Here is a 22,647-nt window from a genome sequence, read left to right as displayed (position 1 = left end):
AGGATCTTTCTCAGGCCTTTTCCATAACACTTAGAACCAAGCACCCTCCATTCAGGATTGAAAGGCCTGTTCTAGGGGTGACTTATAGGTTTTAAGTGCAGTGACCTTAGATAGAGGGAAGCCTATATATATTTTTTTTTCTACAGAGTTTAAAATAGTGCAAACTTGACCCAAAGGTATCGGGTATCAGAGCGATTTACATAGCACCAGATGCGTTACATGAGGACACATTAATTTTTTTGTTAGGCACGGGGAGGCTAAGTGAATTGCCCAAAATCACAGTATGTTCAGCGTAGTTGCCGAGACTCGAACCCAGTTCCCCAGATTTGATGTTAGGCCAACTCCTCTCCCATATCTTTCGTAAGCCAGCTTACACAGGCTGCAATGGCAGGCCTGTAGTTGCAAATTGAGTGGTCTCCCACAAGTGGCATAATGCATGCTTCAGCCCAGGTGTACCTATGCCCTTGGTATGCCCTTGGTACCTTAGTACCATATTCTAGGGACTGATAAGTGTACTCCAGTGTCCAACCTGGGATGTACCTAAGTACTTACCAAACCAATTTAGGGGAGAAAGCACAGAGACTGGGGTCCTGATTAGCAGGATCCCAGTCAGACTAGTCAGAAAACATCGCAGCACCAGGCAAAACATGGGGTAACCATGCAGAAGGATCCTACCGTCTTACAGTGGTCCTAACTATAACTACCCATTAGCAAGTATCACTGGGAAATATATGCATATACATACATATGCTCACAATAGTTGTGAAAAAAGGAATAACCTCCTTTATTAAGTTGCAATCAATTTATATATATATATAAACAAGAAAATGAGCATTATTTAACTTGCATGGCAAACTATTCACCTCCACAATTTAAAAAAGACAGGGGTATGTGCTTGTCTGACACTGCTGTCTGTGCTGTTCGACTAGTGTTCATGTCATCTGTGTTGGTTCATAGTGAAAAGTGCTTGCATTTTAGAGTCAGGTTTATAATCTGCTTATTCAGAAGAAGGCATTTTGGTGGACACCTGATTCGTCCACTAAGATAGGGCAAACTGGCCTAATGTAAGTGCAGTGCAACATCAGGTTAGTGTGAGTAAACCAAAGAGTACCAAAGGTATTCTCAAAGTGGTATTCCACTTATCATGGATGAATAGTGCCCCAATGACCAAGTCATGAGATAATCAATGGTTGTTGGCAAGTGAGTAATAGTTGTGGGATGCAGGCCTACTAACCTTGCCAGAACGGAGATTGCCTGCTGGGTTCTTGCCATGTAAATCTGTGCAGCATGGATTGACATGACTGCTCATTCCCATTGACTATATATTTTTTGCGTGAGTAGTCCTTAGGTATACAAGAGGTGGGTGTCTGTGATTGGGGTCCCCTGTGTTCCTGTGTCACATTGCAGTATGGTTACTAATAGTCAATGCTGCTGCCTCCTATTCCCTACCCTCTCCCTATGATGCACATTTACCTTCCTCCGTCCCTGCTGGAAACCGCTATAAAGTCAAGTGTATGACCTTAGATCGAAATCACCTCCACTTGAGTAGATCAGAAATAATCTGTTGTGTTCAGCTTCACTGGTGTAAGCCATTTCGAGCAGGCCAGCCTGTGGCCTGAAGAAAGAAACATTAAAAACAAACGATGTGGCCAAGGGCATGGGCCACAGTTGACCATCTTAGACAAAGAAATAGGCTCTCCACTCATGCTCCACATCTTGTACCGTGCCGTATTCTGCTGGGGAAGCCAAGGCTCATCCCATCAGCATCTAATTGAACAAAGAGTATCTGCTTTCCTGCCCACAACCTGAGAGTGACAGTTCCCCTGATAGCTAGTTGTCCTGGAACTGTGGCACTCCCTGCAACAAATGAACTTTTAACTGATTGGTCTTCCACAAACATTTGGGTTCATGTTCAGAATTTATTACAGTGCAGAATGAAGGCCAAATGCAATGTACTGATTACAAGCTGACCCCTTTGGCCTGTCCAGTGTTCACGCTTAAATTGGAAGAGCTTACACACTTGTGAAGACGAAAGCTGGAACTTAAAGCAGAACCATTGAATGTCGCTCATGGATGGGTAGAACATACGCCGGGACTGAGGAGCTAAGGAAGTAAAGGAAAGAGATGGCCTGCTGTGAAAAGAATATGGCTGTCTTTAGACTAGAGTAGAGTCCAGTGATACAGGGGTCAGCTGAGAGGGTTTCGGAAGGACAGAGACTACAAAGGCTAGTCCCCGCCCCCAACTGTCTGATCTGTGATTCTTCGGCAACTAACATCAACCCAGTGTGAAGTCCTGTGCGCATCTGATCTGGGAGGAACTGTTACCCCTGCCCCCATGTATGACATCCCTGTGCCTTGGCACTCATTACTGCACCACGAATGTTTTGAGAGCAACATCAACCCCCATATGCCTCAAAGGGGCAGAGTAAAGGCAACTGAAGGTTGTTGGGTAGGAGAAAGTGTGTGTTGGGGGAACCTGCTGTCCCATGTTGTGAAATACCTGGTGCCTGGGGGCTTTCCTGCTCCTGAACTGACCCTCAGAAAGGGTAAAAGACTGTGTGTTTCTGGTGTAATGGGCAAGATGAGCCCTGTAGCAGTGGGGTGCCATCCCATTCAATTATCTTGATTTATAGGCTTTCCCCTCTGCTGGGTGGGGTAGATCATGGGGAATTGTCACACCTACACCCTCCGGTAGGTGAAAAGCTTTGCTGGCTATCGAGTGGTTGGAGTCAGTCCCTCTGTCTAGGTGGCACACTCCACACAGGTTCCTGGTGTCTTCCGTTTCAACTGGTTCCAGGTCGGAAAAGGTTTACCAATGAAGGACTGTTTCCTGCCACTAGCAGCCTTTTTCCTTACCTGGGAGGAAGTGCAAATAACCCCTGATGCTCTTTCTTGGGAGGGTAAAGACGTATAGTGGCTGATGGATTTGGAAAAGTGATTGGGAAAGGTCACTTGGTATATCTTTATATATTATTTAAACATATGCATTCATGCTTGGGGGTGGGGTTGCTTCCTGTTCCAGCTCTGGTGGACTATTGGGAGATCACTGCTTTGCTGATTTCACGAGGCAGGAATCCTTTCAGCGCATTCTTACCGCAGAAAGTCAGCCGCGCGAGATCTTTGCCACCGTCCATGAACTTGCATCCTCGGACAGAACTCAGCCTAAGATCCCCCCCTCTCAGGCTTTATGCGACTCACTCAATGAATTTTTCATTGATAAAATAGCTCGTATCAAAGCTAATATTCCCCCCCCCTTCGTTCACTTTTTAACACCCCCAGCCTCCCGTCAACATTGCGTCCCTCACCTCCATCCCGGCACTCACCAGTAAATCCTTGCCCCCTTTACTCAGTCGCGTCAAGTCGGGCTCTCCAGCTGACATCTGCCCGGCACGCATTCTTCGTCAGATCTTTCTCGAATGCCCATCCCCTGCCCTTACCCTTCTCAATGATTGTTTTACGAATAGTCTCGTCCCTGTTACTCTCAAAACTGCCATAATCCTCCCTATTTTAAAAAACCGGGGGCTGATTCTTCCTCCCCGGCAAACTATCGCCCGCTCTCCCTTCTTCCCTACCTGGGCAAGGTAGCGGAGTCTCATGCCACTCAGGCACTCAGCGCCTTCATTGAGGACAGCAACTACCTCTCACCCTGCCAGGCGGGCTTTCGCCCCCGTCACTCCACCGAGAAGGTGGTCATTTCGGTCATGGACCAACTCAGGGAGGGGCTCGATACCAATACCCCCCAGGCCCTTGTCCTCCTAGATTTGTCCGCCGCTTTCGACACGGTGGACCATTCCATCCTTTTGTCCCGTGTCGAGGCGGCGGGCATAGGAGGGCAAGCATTGACCTGGATAGGCTCCTTCCTAGCAGACCGCACCCAGGCCGTCCACCTGGCCGAATTCACTGCCCCGCCGCGCAGGGTGCAATGCGGTGTCCCCCAAGGCTCCTCTCTTTCCCCTCTTTTGTTTAACCTCTACATTTTCCCTCTTATTTTTGCACTCCAGCAAATGGAGGTCACAGTTTACAACTATGCTGATGACCTCCAACTCATCTTTAATTTTTCCTCTCCCTCATCCGGTGTCACTACCTTCCAGTCGGTCATGCTTTTTATCCGGGATTGGATGAATGCTAACCACCTGAAACTCAACCCGGATAAAACAGAGCTGATCTTGACTGGAGGCATGGTTAACCCCTGGTCCCCCTCATACTGGCCCCCTCCCCTCTGCCCACCCCCTTCTCCCTCCTATTCTGTTAAGACTCTCGGCATCACACTTAATCATCAATTGACTCTGCACTCCCACATTAGTTCTGTAGTATCTTCCTGTTTTTTTACCCTTCGCACCATCAGGAAAGTATCTCGGTTTTTCTCCCCTTCTGCACTTAAACTAATTGTTATGGCCATGGTTTTATCCAAAATCGACTACGAGAACATTATTTATAATGGTGCCCCCGCCTATGCATTCCAACGCCTTCAGCTAGTGCAGAACCAGGCAGCACGCCTGGTTCATGGCCTTTCCAAATTTCATCACTCGTCACCCCTCCTTATTTCCCTCCATTGGCTTCCCATCAAACAAAGGGCCCTTTTCAAACTTGGCTGCCTCACTTTTCAAGCTCGGATGGGCACGGCTCCCGCATTCATCAACTCCGCCATCACTAACTATTGCCCTTTCAGAGATCTTCGCTCATCCACCAAATCCTTACTAGTCATCCCCCGTTTCAAGAAATCTAGATCGGGAGGCCAGAAATTCATGGTTCTTGCGCCCACTTTCTGGAATACCCTTCCGCCCCACATCAGACTCTCTCCCTCATACATGGAGTTTCGCAGAGCCCTCAAGACCTTTCTGTTTCAGCAGGCTTTCGGCCTATAATCCTCCCCTTTCTTTATGCCCAGGTTCCTCCACCAGCGCCATGAAACTGCATTGTGTACGTGCGCTTTACAAATTTTCAAAAATTCAAATTCAAATTCAGTTGACGCAAAGTAGGAAAAGAAGAGGCTCCCCTTTCCAAAGTTGTATTTCCCATCTAGTTAGGTGCTCAGGCCCAGTGTTATACTATCTGAGCCTGGTCTGCTCTTATCTTACTCACCCACTTACCTGCAGCGGCTGGCTCCAACTGACCCTGATGTTGTCAGCAGTCCGGGTGGAGCTGACATCATCATCGGTCTACTGGTAGAAACCATGGGGAAGCAGCAAAAGGGACTGTGCTGCTATCCCAAGTAGAGAGAATTTAGGGCATCCTTCCAGCAGAGATTTCCAGTTCTCCCGCTACTAGGAAGTGAGGTTACCTGGTTAGCACTATATAGTGCAGAAGACACACCCTCCACAGTCTTAGCACTTGCGTGGTTAAATATTTGATAAGCATGCATGCAAATTAAACAAGCACATGTTCACTTCAAAAAGTAAAACCAAAATCAATAATGTTAAATTCAAAGACATTCTTTGGAAAAGAGATTAGCCAAAGGAATGCTGGTATATTTGTCATTATGCGCAAATATGTTCAGTTGAAAGGCATTCTTAGTACGCCAAAGAAAGCAGTTCATGTCAGTAATCATGTTCACATGTCAAATTAAAAGGGAGTCTTCTGAAAAAAGAGAACTTCAAAGGAAAGCTGTTTGCATCTTTAGCTATGCACAAATATATTAAATTCTTAGTACGCCAAAAGAAAGTTGTTGATGTCAGTAATCATGCACAGGTTTGTTAAAATCAAGAGGCACTCTTCTTAGAAGACAGCACCCTAAAGGAAAGCTGTTTATCTCACCAGGCGCATCCGCCATGCCAAGGACTTGATTAAAGGGGGAATACTGAAACCAAGTGATGCAACATAGTGGCACAGTTCTATACTATTCCAAATGGAAAAAACAGTCAACATCTGCATGGGGCTAAAGTTGGGCAGATGTGGTTCTCAAGTCTCTCAACCTGTCGCAGATTTACAAGGGTGCCAGTGGTAGTCTTCACCAAGGACTTCATGGTCATGAAGCTGCATGCCTTGGCTTAAAGGTAAATTGCACAAGTCTTCACAAAAAAGAGGCAGTGACTGCAGTCATAGCGCAACAAAGTCATTGAATTTGCCCATAGATTCTACATGTGACTCTCTGGTCATCCATGTAATCAATCAATCAATCAGGGTTCTTATAGAGCGCGACTACTCACACGTAAGGCTCTAAAGGCGCGGAGCATGGGTAAAGGGGGAATCTGTAGTTCAGTCAAAAAGCCAGGTCTTGACGTCCCTCCTGAATTGAGGCAGTGACGGTGATTACCTGAGGTACAGGCATCAAATTGATAGAAATGATAGAGAATTATAAACTACTCCGAATTAGAGTCTGAACCTAAATGAATCAAATCATCCTTCTGGACTTCATAAATGGGATTCCAACTCTTCTGACATTCTGACCACCAAGCCAACCTTTGTTTTTCGCCAACTTATCTGCCAAGTCATTACTCTCTTCCCAGCTCCAACGAGGTCAAGGTTCGAGAAAACAGAACTCCCAATACCGACAACAAATAGAGCTTAAATGTGCCAATGGTGAGAGACGGCACTCATTTTTGGTGACCATGACATATTTTGCTTCATAGATCGTTGCCCCAGAATAAAAGAGAAAAAAAAGGGTGAAAAGGGAGAAGAGTACAGGAAAAGGAAGATAGAGAAAGATAGGAACCAGTGAGAAAAGCAAAAAGCAGGGATGGGTCTTTATTTCACTGGAAGAGTGAGATAAGGACGGGAAGTGTAGGTTGGTGGAAGAAAGAGGAATGCAGTGGAATTAGAGACAAGTTAGCCTTGGCCTTAGAAACCCTACAATAATTTAGCAACTCTGAAAAACTCTGGGACCAGGCAGTTGTTTTTTTTGCAAAGTAAGCACTGATATAGTATAGCATGTTCATATACTTGTACTCTAGAGAGACTAGATATATCTTGTCTTTTTAGCTTCCTTGTAAAATAAATAACACTGACCACATACTCAAGCATACTTTATTTCTAGGCTCACCCTATTTACGGCTGCCATTGGACAACACGTTTTGATGTTGCTAAAATAAAATACTTTTAGGACTTTCATCCAGTCCTCTTCATTCATTGGTCTGTTGTATCTTTCACATTTTTCTACTGCCCACTACAGCATACAACATGGACAGTGTGCTGGCCTACTTCCGACATTAGCTAACTTAAATGTGGGAGATTTCTCTCTTTCACTAAGAGCACATCCACACAAAGTGCTTCCCTTCCCTATTAAGGACTACTTTGGTAAACCCCAAAACATATTTTGCTTATAGCTAGTGTTTATTTATTTTATATTGATGAGGGCTCAGCAGCTCCAAAAAAATAAAGTTTTACAAAAACCACGACAAAACGAAACAAGCATTGGTAAAGCCAAAAGACTGATAGTCAATGCCCGGCTAGTTGACTTTGGCAATACTTGTTCTTTCTTGTGAATCTTATATGCTGCTGCCTATCTCGGCCTCCTCCCATGCTATAATGGCATGCACTTAAGCTATTTAAGAAATGCCTGAGTCCGTCCACTTTCGTCAGAGATTAATATATGATAGCTCATTGGTCACTTTGTGCTGAGGTATAGCCAATGAACACTTCTGTGTTTATTTTCTTGTTGCTGCACTTGATTCAAAATCTTTGAACTCTGGGCAAATCACGTTAACTACCAGGGCCTACATTATGTAAGTATGTGAAATGTAATATTAATTGCGTAATCACTAGATGTAGATCTCCACCTGATGCATACAATTTTGTATCATCTTGCAACACACTCGTTAATTTAAAGCCCTCTATTGCTTCCCAGCCTGGTTGTGCTATATAAATACATATACATACATACCTCATGGGTGGAGAAGGAAAATTAAAAAGCTGGTGTCATGCTTCAGAGCACAGTTGGAGGCAACAGTGGGAAGGAATGACAGAGGACTTCTGAGGCCATCCTTGTACTTAAAAACTTGCAAAGGTTTCAGATCACCTTATTCTTCTGGTACAGATAATCATCTCCGCAAGGTTACACTTCAGTAATAGCTATATAAAGTTAAACCAGACCAGGGATTTAGAATTAGGTGACAATCTTGACTAGAGAAACAACAAAGAATGTCACATGGAATCATTGACAAATACGTCCAGGAAGTAAGTGGATCATTACATAAATCTTTGGAGCCTGATGCAGAACCCTCTTCATGTTTTGCAAGTCTTGAATATTGAGAAGTGGAAGCAGAATGTCACAAGGTTTTGCTGAGTTAACGAAGATTCAAAAACTTAAACTACCAAACCTTGCCGGAAGCTTGAAATGTCATAGTAGCTTCTGTCAGACTTTTCGGATGACTAAAAAAATTTATGAACAATTGTCTGAAAAAATGTTGTTCTCTACACAAAGATTTCATACACCCAATACAGCCTGCATCTGCCATATAATGATGCTCACGACAGGAGAATAGACCTAACCACAGCCTTCAACAGTACACATTAGATAGAATGCCTAGCATCCATCTCATATGGCCCAAATATGCAAGTAGCTGGCCATCATGGCACCACACATCACTTGGTGCTACCAGCGGTCCAACACATATAGCTATCTGCGGAGAAATTGGCACACCTACTGAACCTGAATATGTGCAAGTGATGTGGTACAGCCATCACCCATCAAACAGCTCAAGTGCGTGCCCACAACTCAATACCAATGACACACTGACCAGAGATAGGAAGAGTCCCAAATGCACTAGTGATGACATATCATCAGAGGGCAAATCAAGCTCTGTCTACAGTGGAATCCACAAAGCCTTGTTTGAAAGGCATCTGAACTCCAGTTAGTGCTGCAGGGTCGTAGCAATAGTAATATAGATTTCACATGCTAGTTTCTTCATCATCACATGCATAGTATTTCCCAAGTAATTATAGGGGAAAGGCTTTCTTGGATGATTCACTGATACTCCCATTAGCAGTAACTATTTTCTTTATTCCTTTAGAGATTAAAAGCACAGGGTAGCCTGTGAGTTGACTTCCCATTTGTGGGCCCGATTATGACTTTGGGCAGAAAGCCATCTGACAGCTAGTTGGAGGCTTTCCACCCAACATCAATGGTAACCCTCCAACTGCCATATTATAATGCATGCGGTCGGAGGTAAACCCATGGCGGGATTCCGATCCGCTTCCAATGAAGTCCCGTTGCGGTGGCAGGCAGAATTGCAATCCCATAATGATGGCGGAGCCAGCCTAGGCTCTGCTGTCGGGATTAAGATGTCGCTTTCCAACTACCCTTTCATGCTGGTCGGCCCTGTGTGGTCTGCCCAACATGAAAAGGCAGGTGGAAAATGACTTTGGGGGCCCCTAACAGGGCTCCCTTCCCCCAGGTCCTCCCTATTGAGCCTGAAGGGCACCTAAGGTACCCCCTCTAAACATTCCATCACCGTGTAACAGGCACCCCATGGTGCCTGCCACACAATGTAGGGATGTTTGCAAACATCTATTTTACAATAAAGCTTTTTTGCCCGACGCACAGGCTGCAATTGTAAAATGGATGTTTCCAATCACCCATAGGGTGGTCACATCCAAATACAGCGGGGGGAACTGCCGATCTAGGGTCAGGTGATTCCATTCCGTTATGATGTCGGTCGGACGCCCTTCCGACCTACATCACAATTAGGTCCAATGTTGTGTAGGTGTATGGCTTGGAACAAAGTATCACCAAAGCAATTAAGTCTTGTAATGCCATTTTTGAAGCCACAATTGGACTGCTATAAAGAGTTTTGAGAGAACAATAGACGGAAGGGTGGAAAAGTGAGGGCAGGAACTGACAGGCTAATAGGAGAGGGTGCAACGCAAAGGGAAGAATGGAACTATGATGTTAATTCATATTTTGAAGTATCCGCATCAACTTCCATCGACTTGCTGACTAACAAATAATAATAGCCGTATTTGAAGACAATTAGAGCAAATGGAAACACCTTTATCTCTGCAATTGATCAGGTATAGTAACTATGTCACAGACTGTGGTGAAACAGCCAACAGGTCAGGTAGAGTCAAATCTGTGAAAGATTGCAATGGAAATGTACCAGTTCTCTCTACTAAGGAAAGTGAAAACATACCTCAGAGAAAGCAACTTTAGAATTTCTGTTCGGTCCCTCGTGCTCCTGCATCTACATGGTGGCAACACCCTCCTCCATGGCACTCCAGGCTGCACAATGACCCCCTCCCCCACCCCCTTTAATGCCAGCCTCAAAGTTGGATCACTCCTCATCAAGAATCTGAAGAAATATGACTACATCACCCTCACCCGAAGGAACACCACTGGTTCTCTTTACTGAATAGTGCCATCTTTCAATTTAGCTGCATCATCTACGAAGCCATCATGACCGTCACTCTCACCTGTAAGGCTGAAAAGCTCACTACCTTTAGTGACTTTTGATGCAGCCAGAGCCTGGGCTCCATCAGGCTGGAGATGAACAAGTGTGAAAAGGAAAAAAAACGAGTTAAGAGACAATCTCCATCTTTGCAACCATGAAATGGAACATCATCAAATCTATCAAGACTGCCCTAATCCTTCTTTAATTTAGAAGAGAGCTGAAGACACACCTCTTCAAAGAACACTACATCGTGTAGCATTAGCAACCCACTTTCACTTCTCTCAGTGCCCTGCTACTCCCCCAATCAATCAATTACTTTATCTTTGCCTTAGACCCTATAAAGCATTCCTTTGCTTTTTGGGTAACTTTGCACTACACAAACACCACATGCTTAAATATATACAAAGGTGAATAATGCCCCCTTAACATTGTGAGATGTACTCTGAGAATGGTTGGGGGACTAACTTGTTGGCAATGACAATGTCTCCCACTTTAGACTTACATTAAATCCCAGTGCTCACACGAATAGTGGAAATTACACAAGGCAACACAGCTGTAGTTGGACTTTCTGCCAGAGTTTGCCCCTTTCATGGCAGACATCCACCTTTGTTAAGAAACCTCTTCCAGCATGCAAGAGACCTCAGGACACCCCCGCGCCGCACGGCCACCAGCTGTAGCGTGTGCGTTCCCTCGCTACTGTCCTCAGCCTCGCTGAGCCCGCCCCGTCGACCCCGCCCCCGCCGTCATAATTTGCGTGTGTTTTTCCTTATTTTTGCTGCCTGTTTAGTTTTGCATTTCTGTTCTGTGCCCTTATTTCTCCTTTTGTGCCTGCATTGTTAGCGCCGCTCTCTGTGCCCCGCTTCCCGCTCCCCGCTTCCCGCCGCCTGCGTGCGGCCACGCCCCCTTACCTTCTGTGCCCTCCCCGCTCCCACCTCCCAGCTGCTCCGCCCTCCCTCCCACTTGGCCATAAATGGCGACCGTGCAGCGCAGGTGAGTGTGACCTGACCTCAGGACACCCCCGCGCCGCACGGCCACCAGCTGTAGCGTGTGCGTTCCCTCGCTACTGTCCTCAGCTTTGCTGAGCCCTAGCCGTCGACCCCGCCCCCCGCCGTCATAATTTGCGTGTGTTTTTCCTTATTTTGCTGCCTGTTTAGTTTTGCATTTCTGTTCTGTGCCCTTATTTCTCCTTTTGTGCCTGCATTGTTAGCGCCGCTCTCTGTGCCCCGCTTCCCGCTCCCCGCTTTCCGCCGCCTGCGTGCGGCCACGCCCCCTTACCTTCTGTGCCCTCCCCGCTCCCACCTCCCAGCTGCTCCGCCCTCCCTCCCACTTCGCCATAAATGGCGACCGTGCATACGCGCAGCATTGACGCGCAGCGGGCGCGCCGATTGTGCGCCGAAGGCGCGCCAAAGGTAAGCCCGTCTGCGCCCGTCCGCGCCTGGACCGCGCCCAGTGCCAGGACCCCTGGCCCCCACCGACGGAAGCCGACCCGACGGACCTACGACGCCACCGACCTCAACGCACTCAACACCGGCCGAACCCCGGGCTGCTACCGAGCCACACCGAAACGCACCCACGGACCCTTCAGCTGCCACTCCTGCAAGTTCACCTGCAACCGGACCCACGCCACACGAGCACCCACCAAGCCGAACTCCAGCAGCACCCACCTGAAGTGCATCCTGCTCAACACCCGCTCCGTCCACAGACACGCCATCGAGCTCTGGAACCTGCTCGACACCACAGCCCCAGACGTCGCCTTCCTCACCGAAACCTGGAGGACCGCCTCCTCAGCGCCCGACATCGCCATCCCGGACGGCTACAAGATCATCCGGAGGGACCGCGTCAACCAGACCGGAGGAGGCATCGCCATCATCCACAGGAACACCATCCGCATCACGACCAACACCGACGACACCCTCACACCCGCCGAGCACCTGCACTTCCAGATCCACACCAACCCCAAGACCACCCTCAGAGGCACTCTCATCTACAGACCTCCGGGACCACGCACACAATTCAGCGAAGACATCGCCGACTTCATCAGCCCGCACGCCCTCCCCTCCGCTGACTACATCCTCCTCGGGGACCTCAACTTCCACCTGGAGAACAACAGCGACCGCAACACCACCACCCTGCTGGACAACCTCTCCAACCTCGGACTCAAGCAACTGGTGACCACCCCCACCCACTACGCCGGACACACACTGGACCCGATCTTCTCCTCCAGCAAGGACGTCGCCTTCAGCCACGCCACGGGACTCCACTGGACGGACCACAGCTGCGTCCACTTCAGCTTCAGTAGGACCACGCTCCACCATCACCAGCAACAGGTTCCCCGCAGAAGCTGGAACAAGATCACCGCAGACCAGCTCGCTACCTCCCTGAGCAAGAATCCTCCCACCAGCACAACAAACCCCAGCCAAGCGGCCACCAACCTCACAAAATGGATCAGCGACTGCGCAGACAACCTCGCCCCTCTGAAGACCCCACCGAGCAGACCCGGCAGCAAGAAAGCACCATGGTTTAACGACGAACTCAAGAGCTCCAAGAAGAACTGCAGAGCACTCGAGAAAACCTGGCGCAGAGACCCAACACCGGACAACATGACTGCCCTCAAGCTCGCCACCCGAAAACACCACCAACTGATCCACGCCACTAAGAAAACCGCCTTCAAGGAACGACTAGACAACAACGCACACAACAGCAAAGAACTCTTCAACATCGTGAAAGAGCTCTCCAATCCCAACGCCGGAAACAACGACATCACCCCTTCGCAAGACCTCTGCAACTCCCTCGCCTCCTACTTCCACAACAAGATCGCGGACATACACAACAGCTTCACCACTCAACCGACGCACGCCGCGACCGAACCACCGCCCCCCACAACCACCCTACGCGCCTGGACCCCGATCAGCACCGAAGACACCGTCAACACGATGAACTCCATCCACTCCAGATCCCCAACAGACCCCTGCCCTCACCACGTCTTCAACAAGGCCGACGCTGTCATCGCACCCCACCTGCGGGACATCATCAACACCTCCTTCGACACCGCTACCTTCCCGGAGAGCTGGAAGCACGCCGAACTCAGCGCTCTACTAAAGAAGCCATCAGCCGACCCCACCGACCTCAAGAACTACCGCCCCATCGCGCTGCTTCCGATCCCAGCAAAAGTCATCGAGAAGACCGTCAACAAGCAACTGGCCGCCTTCCTCGAGACGAACGGCTCCCTCGACCTCTCGCAATCTGGCTTCCGGGCCAACCACAGCACCGAGACCGCCCTGATCGCAGCCACCGATGACATCCGAGCCCTGCTCGACAACGGAGAAACAGCGGCCCTCATCCTCCTGGACCTCTCCGCGGCCTTCGACACTGTCTGCCACCGTACCCTAGTACAGCGCCTCAGCAACGTCGGAATCCAGGAGAAGGCACTGGAGTGGATCATCTCCTTCCTCGCCGGAAGGACACAGAGAGTCCGCCTCCCCCTGTTCAGATCAGAGGCCACCGAAGTCATCTGCGGCGTTCCTCAAGGCTCCTCGCTCAGCCCAACACTCTTCAACGTCTACATGAGCCCCTTCGCAGCCATCGCACGCCAGCACAACCTCAACATCATCTCCTACGCCGACGACACCCAGCTGATCCTCTCCCTCACCAAAGACCCCACCACCGCCAGAGCCAACCTACACGAAGGGATGACAGACGTTGCCAAGTGGATGAAGGACAGCCGCCTGAAACTGAACTCGGACAAGACAGAAGTCCTCATCCTGGGATCTGCACCCTCCGCCTGGGATGACTCCTGGTGGCCCCCCGCCCTGGGCAGCGCACCCAAACCCACAGACCACGCACGCAACCTGGGCTTCATCCTGGACTCATCCCTCTCCATGACCAGACAAGTCAACGCCGTCTCCTCGTCATGCTTCAACATCCTGCGCATGCTACGTAAGATCTTCCGATGGATCCCCACCGAGACCAGAAAGACGGTCACCCAGGCCCTCGTCACCAGCCGTCTGGACTACGGCAACTCCCTCTACGCCGGAACCACCGCCAAACTCCAGAAGAGACTCCAGCGGATCCAGAACACCTCGGCACGACTCATCCTGGACATCCCCCGCCGCAGCCACATCTCCGGACACCTGAGAGACCTGCACTGGCTCCCAGTCAACAAGAGAATCACCTTCCGTCTCCTCACCTACGCACACAAAGCCCTACACAACCAAGGCCCAGGATACCTCAACAGCCGCCTCAACTTCTACGCTCCCACACGCCAGCTCCGATCGACCAGCCACGCCCTCGCCGCCGTCCCCCGCATCCGAAGAGCCACCACAGGAGGAAGGTCCTTCTCCTACCTGGCCGCCAAGACTTGGAACTCCCTTCCTACCCACCTCCTCCTGACCCAAGACCACCTCGCCTTCAGGAAGCAACTCAAGACCTGGCTGTTCGACCAGTAGCGGACCCCCTCCGCCCAGCGCCTTGAGACCCTCCGGGTGAGTAGTGCGCTATATAAATGCTATGATTGATTGATTGATTGATTGATAGAATACAAAGTGGGGCACGCCATACACCCAGTATGCTGTAGGTGAATCCACCGTGCTTTGAGAGGTCAAGTCAAGTCAAACTTTATTTACATAGTTTCCATTGCATAAAAGTCAAAGAAATCCATTACACCATTGAGAGGTAAATTCCGGCCGCAAAACTGTAAATATCCCTAAAGCGTCTTCCGGCTTGTTTAGATAAAACATTGCAGAATTACTTTAAATGTATGACCGATGTGAATCACTGGAAAGGTTTCAAAGTCAGAAAGACATAAATAGATTTGTCCTCAAGATAAACAAGCACTGGTAAAGATAATAAGTCTTGCGTTTGAGACCTATTGGTACTACCAGTTTCTTTTGTTCAAGCTATACATTGTACAGCTTGAACAAGAGAAGGAAAAAAGGTGTGATAATGTGGCTACTGGTAGCCATGTCGTTTTCTATGTGCGCACAAGCATTATTTTGCAAAGGGTACATTGTGACCATGCATGCACACTTTCAATATGTCGTAAGTGACTCTTTTCTTATTTACCGATCTGAAACAGATCATTTAATATTTTATTTTTAAAAGAGAAGTAGCATGAAAGTGTTTTCTTAACTATAAAAAATGTGTAAAATTAATTTAAAAAATAGGACGGTGGGCGGGGCAACGGAGGAGCCTTTGAGGGCAAGAAGCAATGAGGAGTGGAAGGGGAGGGGATACACAGCACACAAGAGAGAGCAACAGTGCGGATGTGGGGAGAAGCACACAAGCGAGCAAGAGCAAAATGGAGTCTGGGTGTAGGATAGAAGCACGCTGGGGAGAGAGAACATGGAGCACGGGGGAAGCATGTAAGGGAGACAACTCAAAACACATTCACTGTCATGGAGTGATTAAGCAAAAGGAAAAGAAAAACTTAGTTCCCTAAAAGTGAGTAATGGAGTGGCACAAAGAAAGAAGCTACCCTCAAGAGGCGGGATAAACACATGATGGACAAGCCAAGCAGTTGAATAAGAAGCAAGCAATTGAGAGTGACAATAAAGTCAATGGTAAGCAGGGGGCAGTCTTTACACCCAATTTAATTTCTTACTAGGCTGGCAATAGGTCGTTCACAGTCAGACTGCTGTGCTCTCTTGTCGGGTCGACGTAAAAAAGCCTGTGATGATAATAATGCATTTTATATAGTGCTTGATAACACACTTCTGCCATTTCTGTGCTGTACTTGGCGAGCTTACCATTGTCCAATTTAATTGTACCTCCGACCTGGGAAAGATAGAACACTGAGTAGGTCTTGCAAAGGATTTGAGTTTATGGCTTGCAAATCATAATGGAAATCAGCAATGAGTGTTTAACTCGCTGACCCAACACCCCATCTTTATTGGCAATGTTTAGCTATGCCTAGCTCACAACTTGTTCAGTGTACAGGCAATGTGAGTGGAAATGTTCTATAGGTGTATGGTAAATCTTGTTTTCCGGATAATAGCTCTGGGGAAAGGACAGAGGCCCTGATATAAATAAGTTGCTGCTGCGAAAATATAAAGGCCATGAGGCCCTCATCGGTTATTTTTAGCTTGAAATATTGTCTTTAGATGGCTGTGCTGTAGTTTTCAATTTTATTCTAATTTGAATGTTCCCCAAGTGTTTCCCTCGCGGATTGTTGTAAAAGGAAAAAAGACAAAAAAGAGATGAAATGCAGACAACATTTGATGGCACATGTTTTCAGCTCTTTTATGTTTTCCCAATAAATATTTTATTAGTATGAGCGAGAATGCCCAGTTTTATGCAAAATGAAAATATGTAAGTTTATAAGAAAAACGTATTAGTGTTTTGCCAAAGCACAAGCTGCAGTCTACAGGCATTCTATCAAAGAAAATGTGTTCTTTTTTTGTAAGCTACATTTTACATTAGGTTTATTTACTGCGTATATAAAGCAATGAGCAAGAAAACGCTCCCTTTCCTTTCGATTGGTACTTCGTGATAGCTCTCACAAATGGTCACGTGAACATCTGTAAAAGAAAGTTAAAATAACTGCTAGTTATTTCTGGCAGTAATCACACAAGAAAGATATGTTTGTTTCCCAAGGTACAATCAAATAATATGTCCTCTCGACAATTACCATTTTTTTTCTCTGGCTTAAGAAAATCTAAATTTAGTTTTCGTGCAAGAACATGAATAGTCAAACATAAATAGTCAAAAGCATCACTAAATAATATACACTAAAACTGGAACAGAACATCAATACAAGTAATGTATCCTCAAATGTAAGCATCAAAAAACAAACAGTAAAGGGTAATAGAACTGGAATGATGTGTAAAATAAGCCGTAGTGTCCTCTCAATTGCTGTAAAAAGGTGGTTTACGATAAAAACCATTGGATCTAAGGTGGAGGAGATACAACTCTCTCTTTTGACGCGTCTCAAATAACAGGGCCAGCATGAGGATTTCAAATTTGTGGATGTCTGCATCTTGCTAGTTCCCATCTATTGTTACCTTCATGGATATGCGTGCCTCATGGGCATTGTATGTGGATCTGGTGCCATTGGTGGTAGTCAAGATCAGGCGTGCAATGCCCATTGGGCTCAAAGGGCTTCAGCCCCCCCCCCATCGTGTGTGGCAGCCTGGGCTGAGACAGCCTCCTGGGCACACACACTGCTGCACCCGAGTACTTCACAGGTCTTTAAAATGCCATTTGCTTGTTAATGAGACTTTGATGTTTTTTCACCCCTTCTAAGAGCCCCTGCATCTACACTCTGCCTATTGGTGGAAGAATTAGTCCCCCGAAATTTGTTTTTAGTGCCCCCCCCAATGAGGCTCTAGTTGCGCCTCTAGTCAATATCACCTCTTCTGTTGCATTCCTGAGGCTTGGAAGGTAGGAAGGAGTGACTTTTTGTTTTGTGCTGGCACTGGGAGGCAACATTCATAGAATAAGGTCCTGGGATGTGCAGAGCAGCTCCTGGGATCACTGTCAGTGCTGGAAGTTTGCATCTTCTGCCAGCTCTCCGGTATCAGTGGTGCATCCTGGGGTGGTTGATGATTAGCAGCTAGTGATTTCCCTGTTTGTTTGGTCTGCCCTTGTCGTATGACTGCCTCTGTGTGTGCGTGTGTGTGTCCGGAACTAGCATTGTATCTCAAGAAACAGGTGATGAAGTTGGTTGGGCATGAGCTCAGGTGTTGACTTCTGATTGTGCACCGGGTCATGGCAAGCGTTCCTCCTGAGTGTCCGTTGTTCCCTTTAGTAGGATGGGGACGTCTAGTTCTTGGAGACTGTCACATTCTGAATTGTGGTCATTGGGCCTGCATTTCACAAGGTGTTGGGTTACCGTTGTTTGAAGTTGCACAGCACTCCAGTCCAGTGATCAGCACTCCAGTGCAGTGAATCAGTGATCTGTAAGGTTATGCGAAAATAAGGGGAAATAGTTATTAATATGTATTGTGGTACAATTCATAGGATGGGTTGCGTGGAAAATGTTTGGCAATTTCCCACACAGTGTGTGGATTTTAATGGCTCATCCATACTATGCATGTCACTATAGGCATCACCTCCAGCTGGTCCGTGTATGTGTCCAAGTTCTTAATTAAGCCTACCATACAATGTGCCTCGAAAGTCTAGTCTGACTCAATAATGGAATTTACATCTTTTCATTTTTTTAAGTATTTATTTCTGGTTCCTTTTGGATTGTATGGGTTGGTGTGTCTTGTGCGTACTCAGTGCAATATTGGCTGTGATTGGTCGAGTGCTTGTGGGATATGAGTCATAGCTGAAGTTCTTTACTTTAACCTTTTTAGTCTTATTGCTAAACTTTACCAAGGATTCTAGAAAAGTATGTAACCGCAGTCTCATATTTATAGTATTAAAGAATTCAAGCATTACAGTGAAGCAATAATTAACTGCTTTTAATTCTGGTGATGAGAATATGAGGCATTCTAAGGCCACTCACCACTACATTTTATAATATATGCAATTTAATTCAATCATAACATATATATGTGTGTATATATATTATATGTATATATAATATGTATATATACATATATATATTTTTTAAACTTCTAATAAGAAAAGAAAATGTATTGTTTACGTTTTACATTCCTCTACTGCTTTATACTTTTTTTCTCACAGTTTGTTGTTAAACGTGGCATGAGAAATGCATGTTGACATCAATTTATATTCATCGTCAGAATAAAAAAATAGGAAATCTGTCTCCAGTGCGTTAAATGCTTCTGTTTGAATAACACAACTTTTCAATGTCACAGTTGTTTGCTGCACCTAGTATGTACTCCATAATAACTCGCATTTGTTTCTCTTTTCTGTTGCTTTGGGGCACCAGGACCATGAAACCAGCTACACCATGATCAAGTCCAGAGAGACCGAGATGACAGCCGATGGGCTGAAACCAGCTTCGGTGTACATTTTCCAAATCCGAGCCCGCACAGCGGCCGGCTACGGTGGCTTCAGCCGGCGGTTTGAGTTCGAAACGAGCCCAGTGTGTAAGTGATTTTAATTACTGTCACCTCGTGTCCTTGTAACGGTTAGCGGCGGAGAGGCAGCGGATCGATACCCTTTCAGGGCGCTCTGTCCGTCTGACTCCCGCGCTCTGTCTCCCAGGCCTGATCCCTTGAGCTAAGAAGCCTTGCACCTGTCACCAGGCTGACAGGTTAACACATCTGCCCCTGCTCGTCACTGCACTTCCTCCAGCAGCAGAGGAAACATCCGGGCGTTTTGTCTAGAGTGGAGACATTTGCGAGCGGTCGCCATTTTGGAATTCTGCTTATGGCGTGCACGCTCCGATTGATTTTTTGTTGCCTAACACTTACTGGTTGTTTTAATGAAGCTTCATATATTTCATGGCAGTCTGTCGGAGGGCGCTGTGCTTCTGCCAGTTCTAGAGACTAAAGGCGCCTTTGGCAGACAAACTTCCACACACAGGGGCATCTGAAGGATGTTAGGGGCCCGGGCCAATCGTATTTTTGGGGGGCCCCGTTTGGAAGAGTTTTGAATTGATGATCCAGTTTCAGCTCTTGTAGGTCTTCTTTGGCCAGGTCCCTGACACACTGACAGACACACTGGTCCAGATCCTAAATGTGTTTCCATCTAATATTCAGGGGAAGTGACAATAATGTAACAGGGCAGCAGCTCGCTAATATGATTGGGGCCATCTCCCGTTACTAATATGAGGTGCCCTCTTTCAATCTAAAAGAAACCTTTCTATGGATGTTGCATGATGTTCAAAAACATTAACACAACATTTCTCTGCAAAATGTCTGTAATAGACTCCCACACCTTACCCATATTTAAAATAAATGTAAGGAAAACCAGATTTAAAACCATCTATGTTTAAGAATCATTCAAATTCACCAGGGCAAGACTTTCTGCAGAACGGTGATCTGGGGGCATCTCACATCTTAAGATAAAGTTGCACTGGCAGTATCTTGACTGCACCAGTGAGGACTTAGTGTGCATCTTTGAGCTGTACCATATTATCGTGGTAAAAATATTGATCTACGCAGGCGCGCAACGCCCATAGGGCTCAAAGGGCTTCAGCCCCCCGTTGTGTGAGTCAGCACGGGCTCGGACAGTTTCCCAGGCACACACACAGACAGATTTTGAGCTGCTGTAGACTGGCTGGTCTGGCATCCGCCTTATTGCAGCTGCACCTCAGTACTTCACAGGTCTTTAACTCCTTCGGTGCTCATGACGTCTCCCGGCCGTCATGAGTTATAGTAGACGTGTGCACATGATGGCCGGGAGCCGTCAGAACGTTGCCGCTCCGCCCATGCGCCGGTAATTCCCCACCTGTGCGGGAGAATTAATCAGTGAGTGGAGTTCTGACGGTTCCTGACTGTCATGAGCACACGCCCACCGTGATTTATGACAGCCGGAAGCCGTCATGGCGAAGGGGTTAAAAGACCATTTACCAAGGCTTAGAGCCCCCTGCATCTCCACTCTGCCTATTGCTGGAAGAATTAGCCCCCCAACATTTTTAGTAGCCCCCCCATAAATTTGGCTCTAGTTGCGCATCTGGATCTACGGATATATCAAGTCCATAATATCAAATTAACATTTACCTTAATGATATATTGAGAGTTGGAATTATAGTTAGATCAATATTGTGACACAATCTGCGGTATCTCAATAAACAACTGTTGGAAAACGAGGCAACATCTGTGAGGCCTGCACAAATAACATGACACATTTGTCCTTCACTGGGAACCAAACACCATAGGGCAGCGCTTGACTCTCAGAGGGTAGCATTGCAGAGTAGTCTGAGGTTTACTCAAGGGAGGTGGTGTGGGCTAGTAATCGCCATTTGCAGGTGCGCAAAAATAACACTCAATAATTGATTGTCCAATCTGTACTTTGCTTTATAAAAGTAAGAGTCATTTATTAAACACACACACCACTCAATACTATACATTAATTTACAAATATGCATAAGCTGATGGAATTACTTTGTGACATTGCATAACATCTCTACCCCTCCCGCAGGGGGGTGGGGTCTAGTACCACCACTCCCATGTATGCACATCATCTTGCCCCCAATGCAGTGAATTGGTCTTAACCTGGAGCGAGGGCCCTGCGCACTGGCACCATCCCAGTGGCGACCCCCCCCATTACCTCAACAAGCATTAAACAGGCTACACCTGCCTTGGTGACATATGACCCTGACTGAGCATCTCCTACTGACCATACAGTATGCATCTCTACATCTTAAGGGCTAATAGTCTGGGGTCTTCCCCTAAGGGCAGCAGCAAGAATACATGTTTACGCACACTTTAGAATGACAGTACTCAGCACATTTGGATATCATTAAAAATGCATTGCAATTACAGCCCCTAAAGGCATCACAGATGATCACAGGATTAAGTTGTAAATACTGCCAAGCACGCTAGCAAGAGGGTCTAGCCACTTAGCTTATGACATCATCTTACACCAATACTTCACATTGAACATCGATCCCTCTAAAAGAAATAACCATTAATAACTGCATTTCAGTGCAATTACACCTCTTCACCTCCAGGGGATGCCCTTCTGCAGACATCCCCAACTCAGCCCTTCCCTCCTTGATGCAATTATCAAAACATCCTCAGATGAAGAACAAAAGCTCCAGCCCGGAAAATGTTAACTGCAAGTTGAGCCCTGGAGGGGTTGATTCATTTGAATCCCCAAGACACTTGGGGTGGGACTTTGCTCTTTGTGCTGTGGGGAGACTGCGCTTTTCCAGCAGCTCCCCAGCACCTTTATACATGTAGGGTGGTGACCCTGTTCTTCTGGGGCCACCACAAGCCGTGAAAACGCTGTGTTGCCCTTGCAGGCCAGTCCTGGCCTGCAAGGCATTATGGGTGTTGCCACATATTAGATGAGCGGCTCTCCCGCTGCTCCAGGGAGGGCCGCGCTGGTGCTTCGCCGCTTTCTGGGGCCTCGGTGGGGGGCCCGGTCCCACCCATACCCCAAGGTGAGCACAGACAGCTCAGGGAGCCCACCCCTGGCTGCTCCTCCTCTGTTCTGGGGCCCGGTCACACCTGGGCCCCTCCCACCGCTACAGGTCTTCCCTGGGGGGCTCTGGTCCCACCTGGGACCCCCGCTGTCCTCCTTGGTTGGAGGGCAGCCTGGGGAGCCCACCCCCAGTTGCCCCCGCTGGCTCCCCGCACGGCCAGCACTCTTCCGTGCTGCCGTGGGAGCTGGCCGATCCCTTCTGGGTTGTCCGTTCCGGCCGGCAGACTCGAGGACTCCCGCAGTCCCGTCAGTACCTCGGGGGAGTGCGGCGGCACTCCCCCGGCCTCCTCCTCTTCACTGGGGCCCAGGGATGGGGTCC

At 47.6% G+C, this 22,647-nt stretch overlaps 1 protein-coding gene across 2 annotated transcripts in view; it reads left to right on the top strand.

The window, feature by feature from the left end:
• The window catches only part of EPHA5 (EPH receptor A5), an 835,947-nt gene that overhangs the window by 650,119 nt on the left and 163,181 nt on the right, over positions 1 to 22,647 (top strand). For both annotated transcript variants that reach the window (XM_078676244.1, XM_078676243.1), the window contains exon 7: positions 19,162 to 19,321. In XM_078676244.1, the coding sequence (XP_078532370.1) occupies positions 19,162 to 19,321 (160 nt within the window). The remainder of the gene's footprint in view (positions 1 to 19,161; positions 19,322 to 22,647) is intronic.

The sequence above is a fragment of the Lissotriton helveticus genome, chromosome 2_1 (assembly GCF_964261635.1).
Source record: "Lissotriton helveticus chromosome 2_1, aLisHel1.1, whole genome shotgun sequence".
NCBI lineage: Eukaryota > Metazoa > Chordata > Amphibia > Caudata > Salamandridae > Lissotriton > Lissotriton helveticus.
This window is presented reverse-complemented; position numbering and strand designations above follow the sequence as displayed.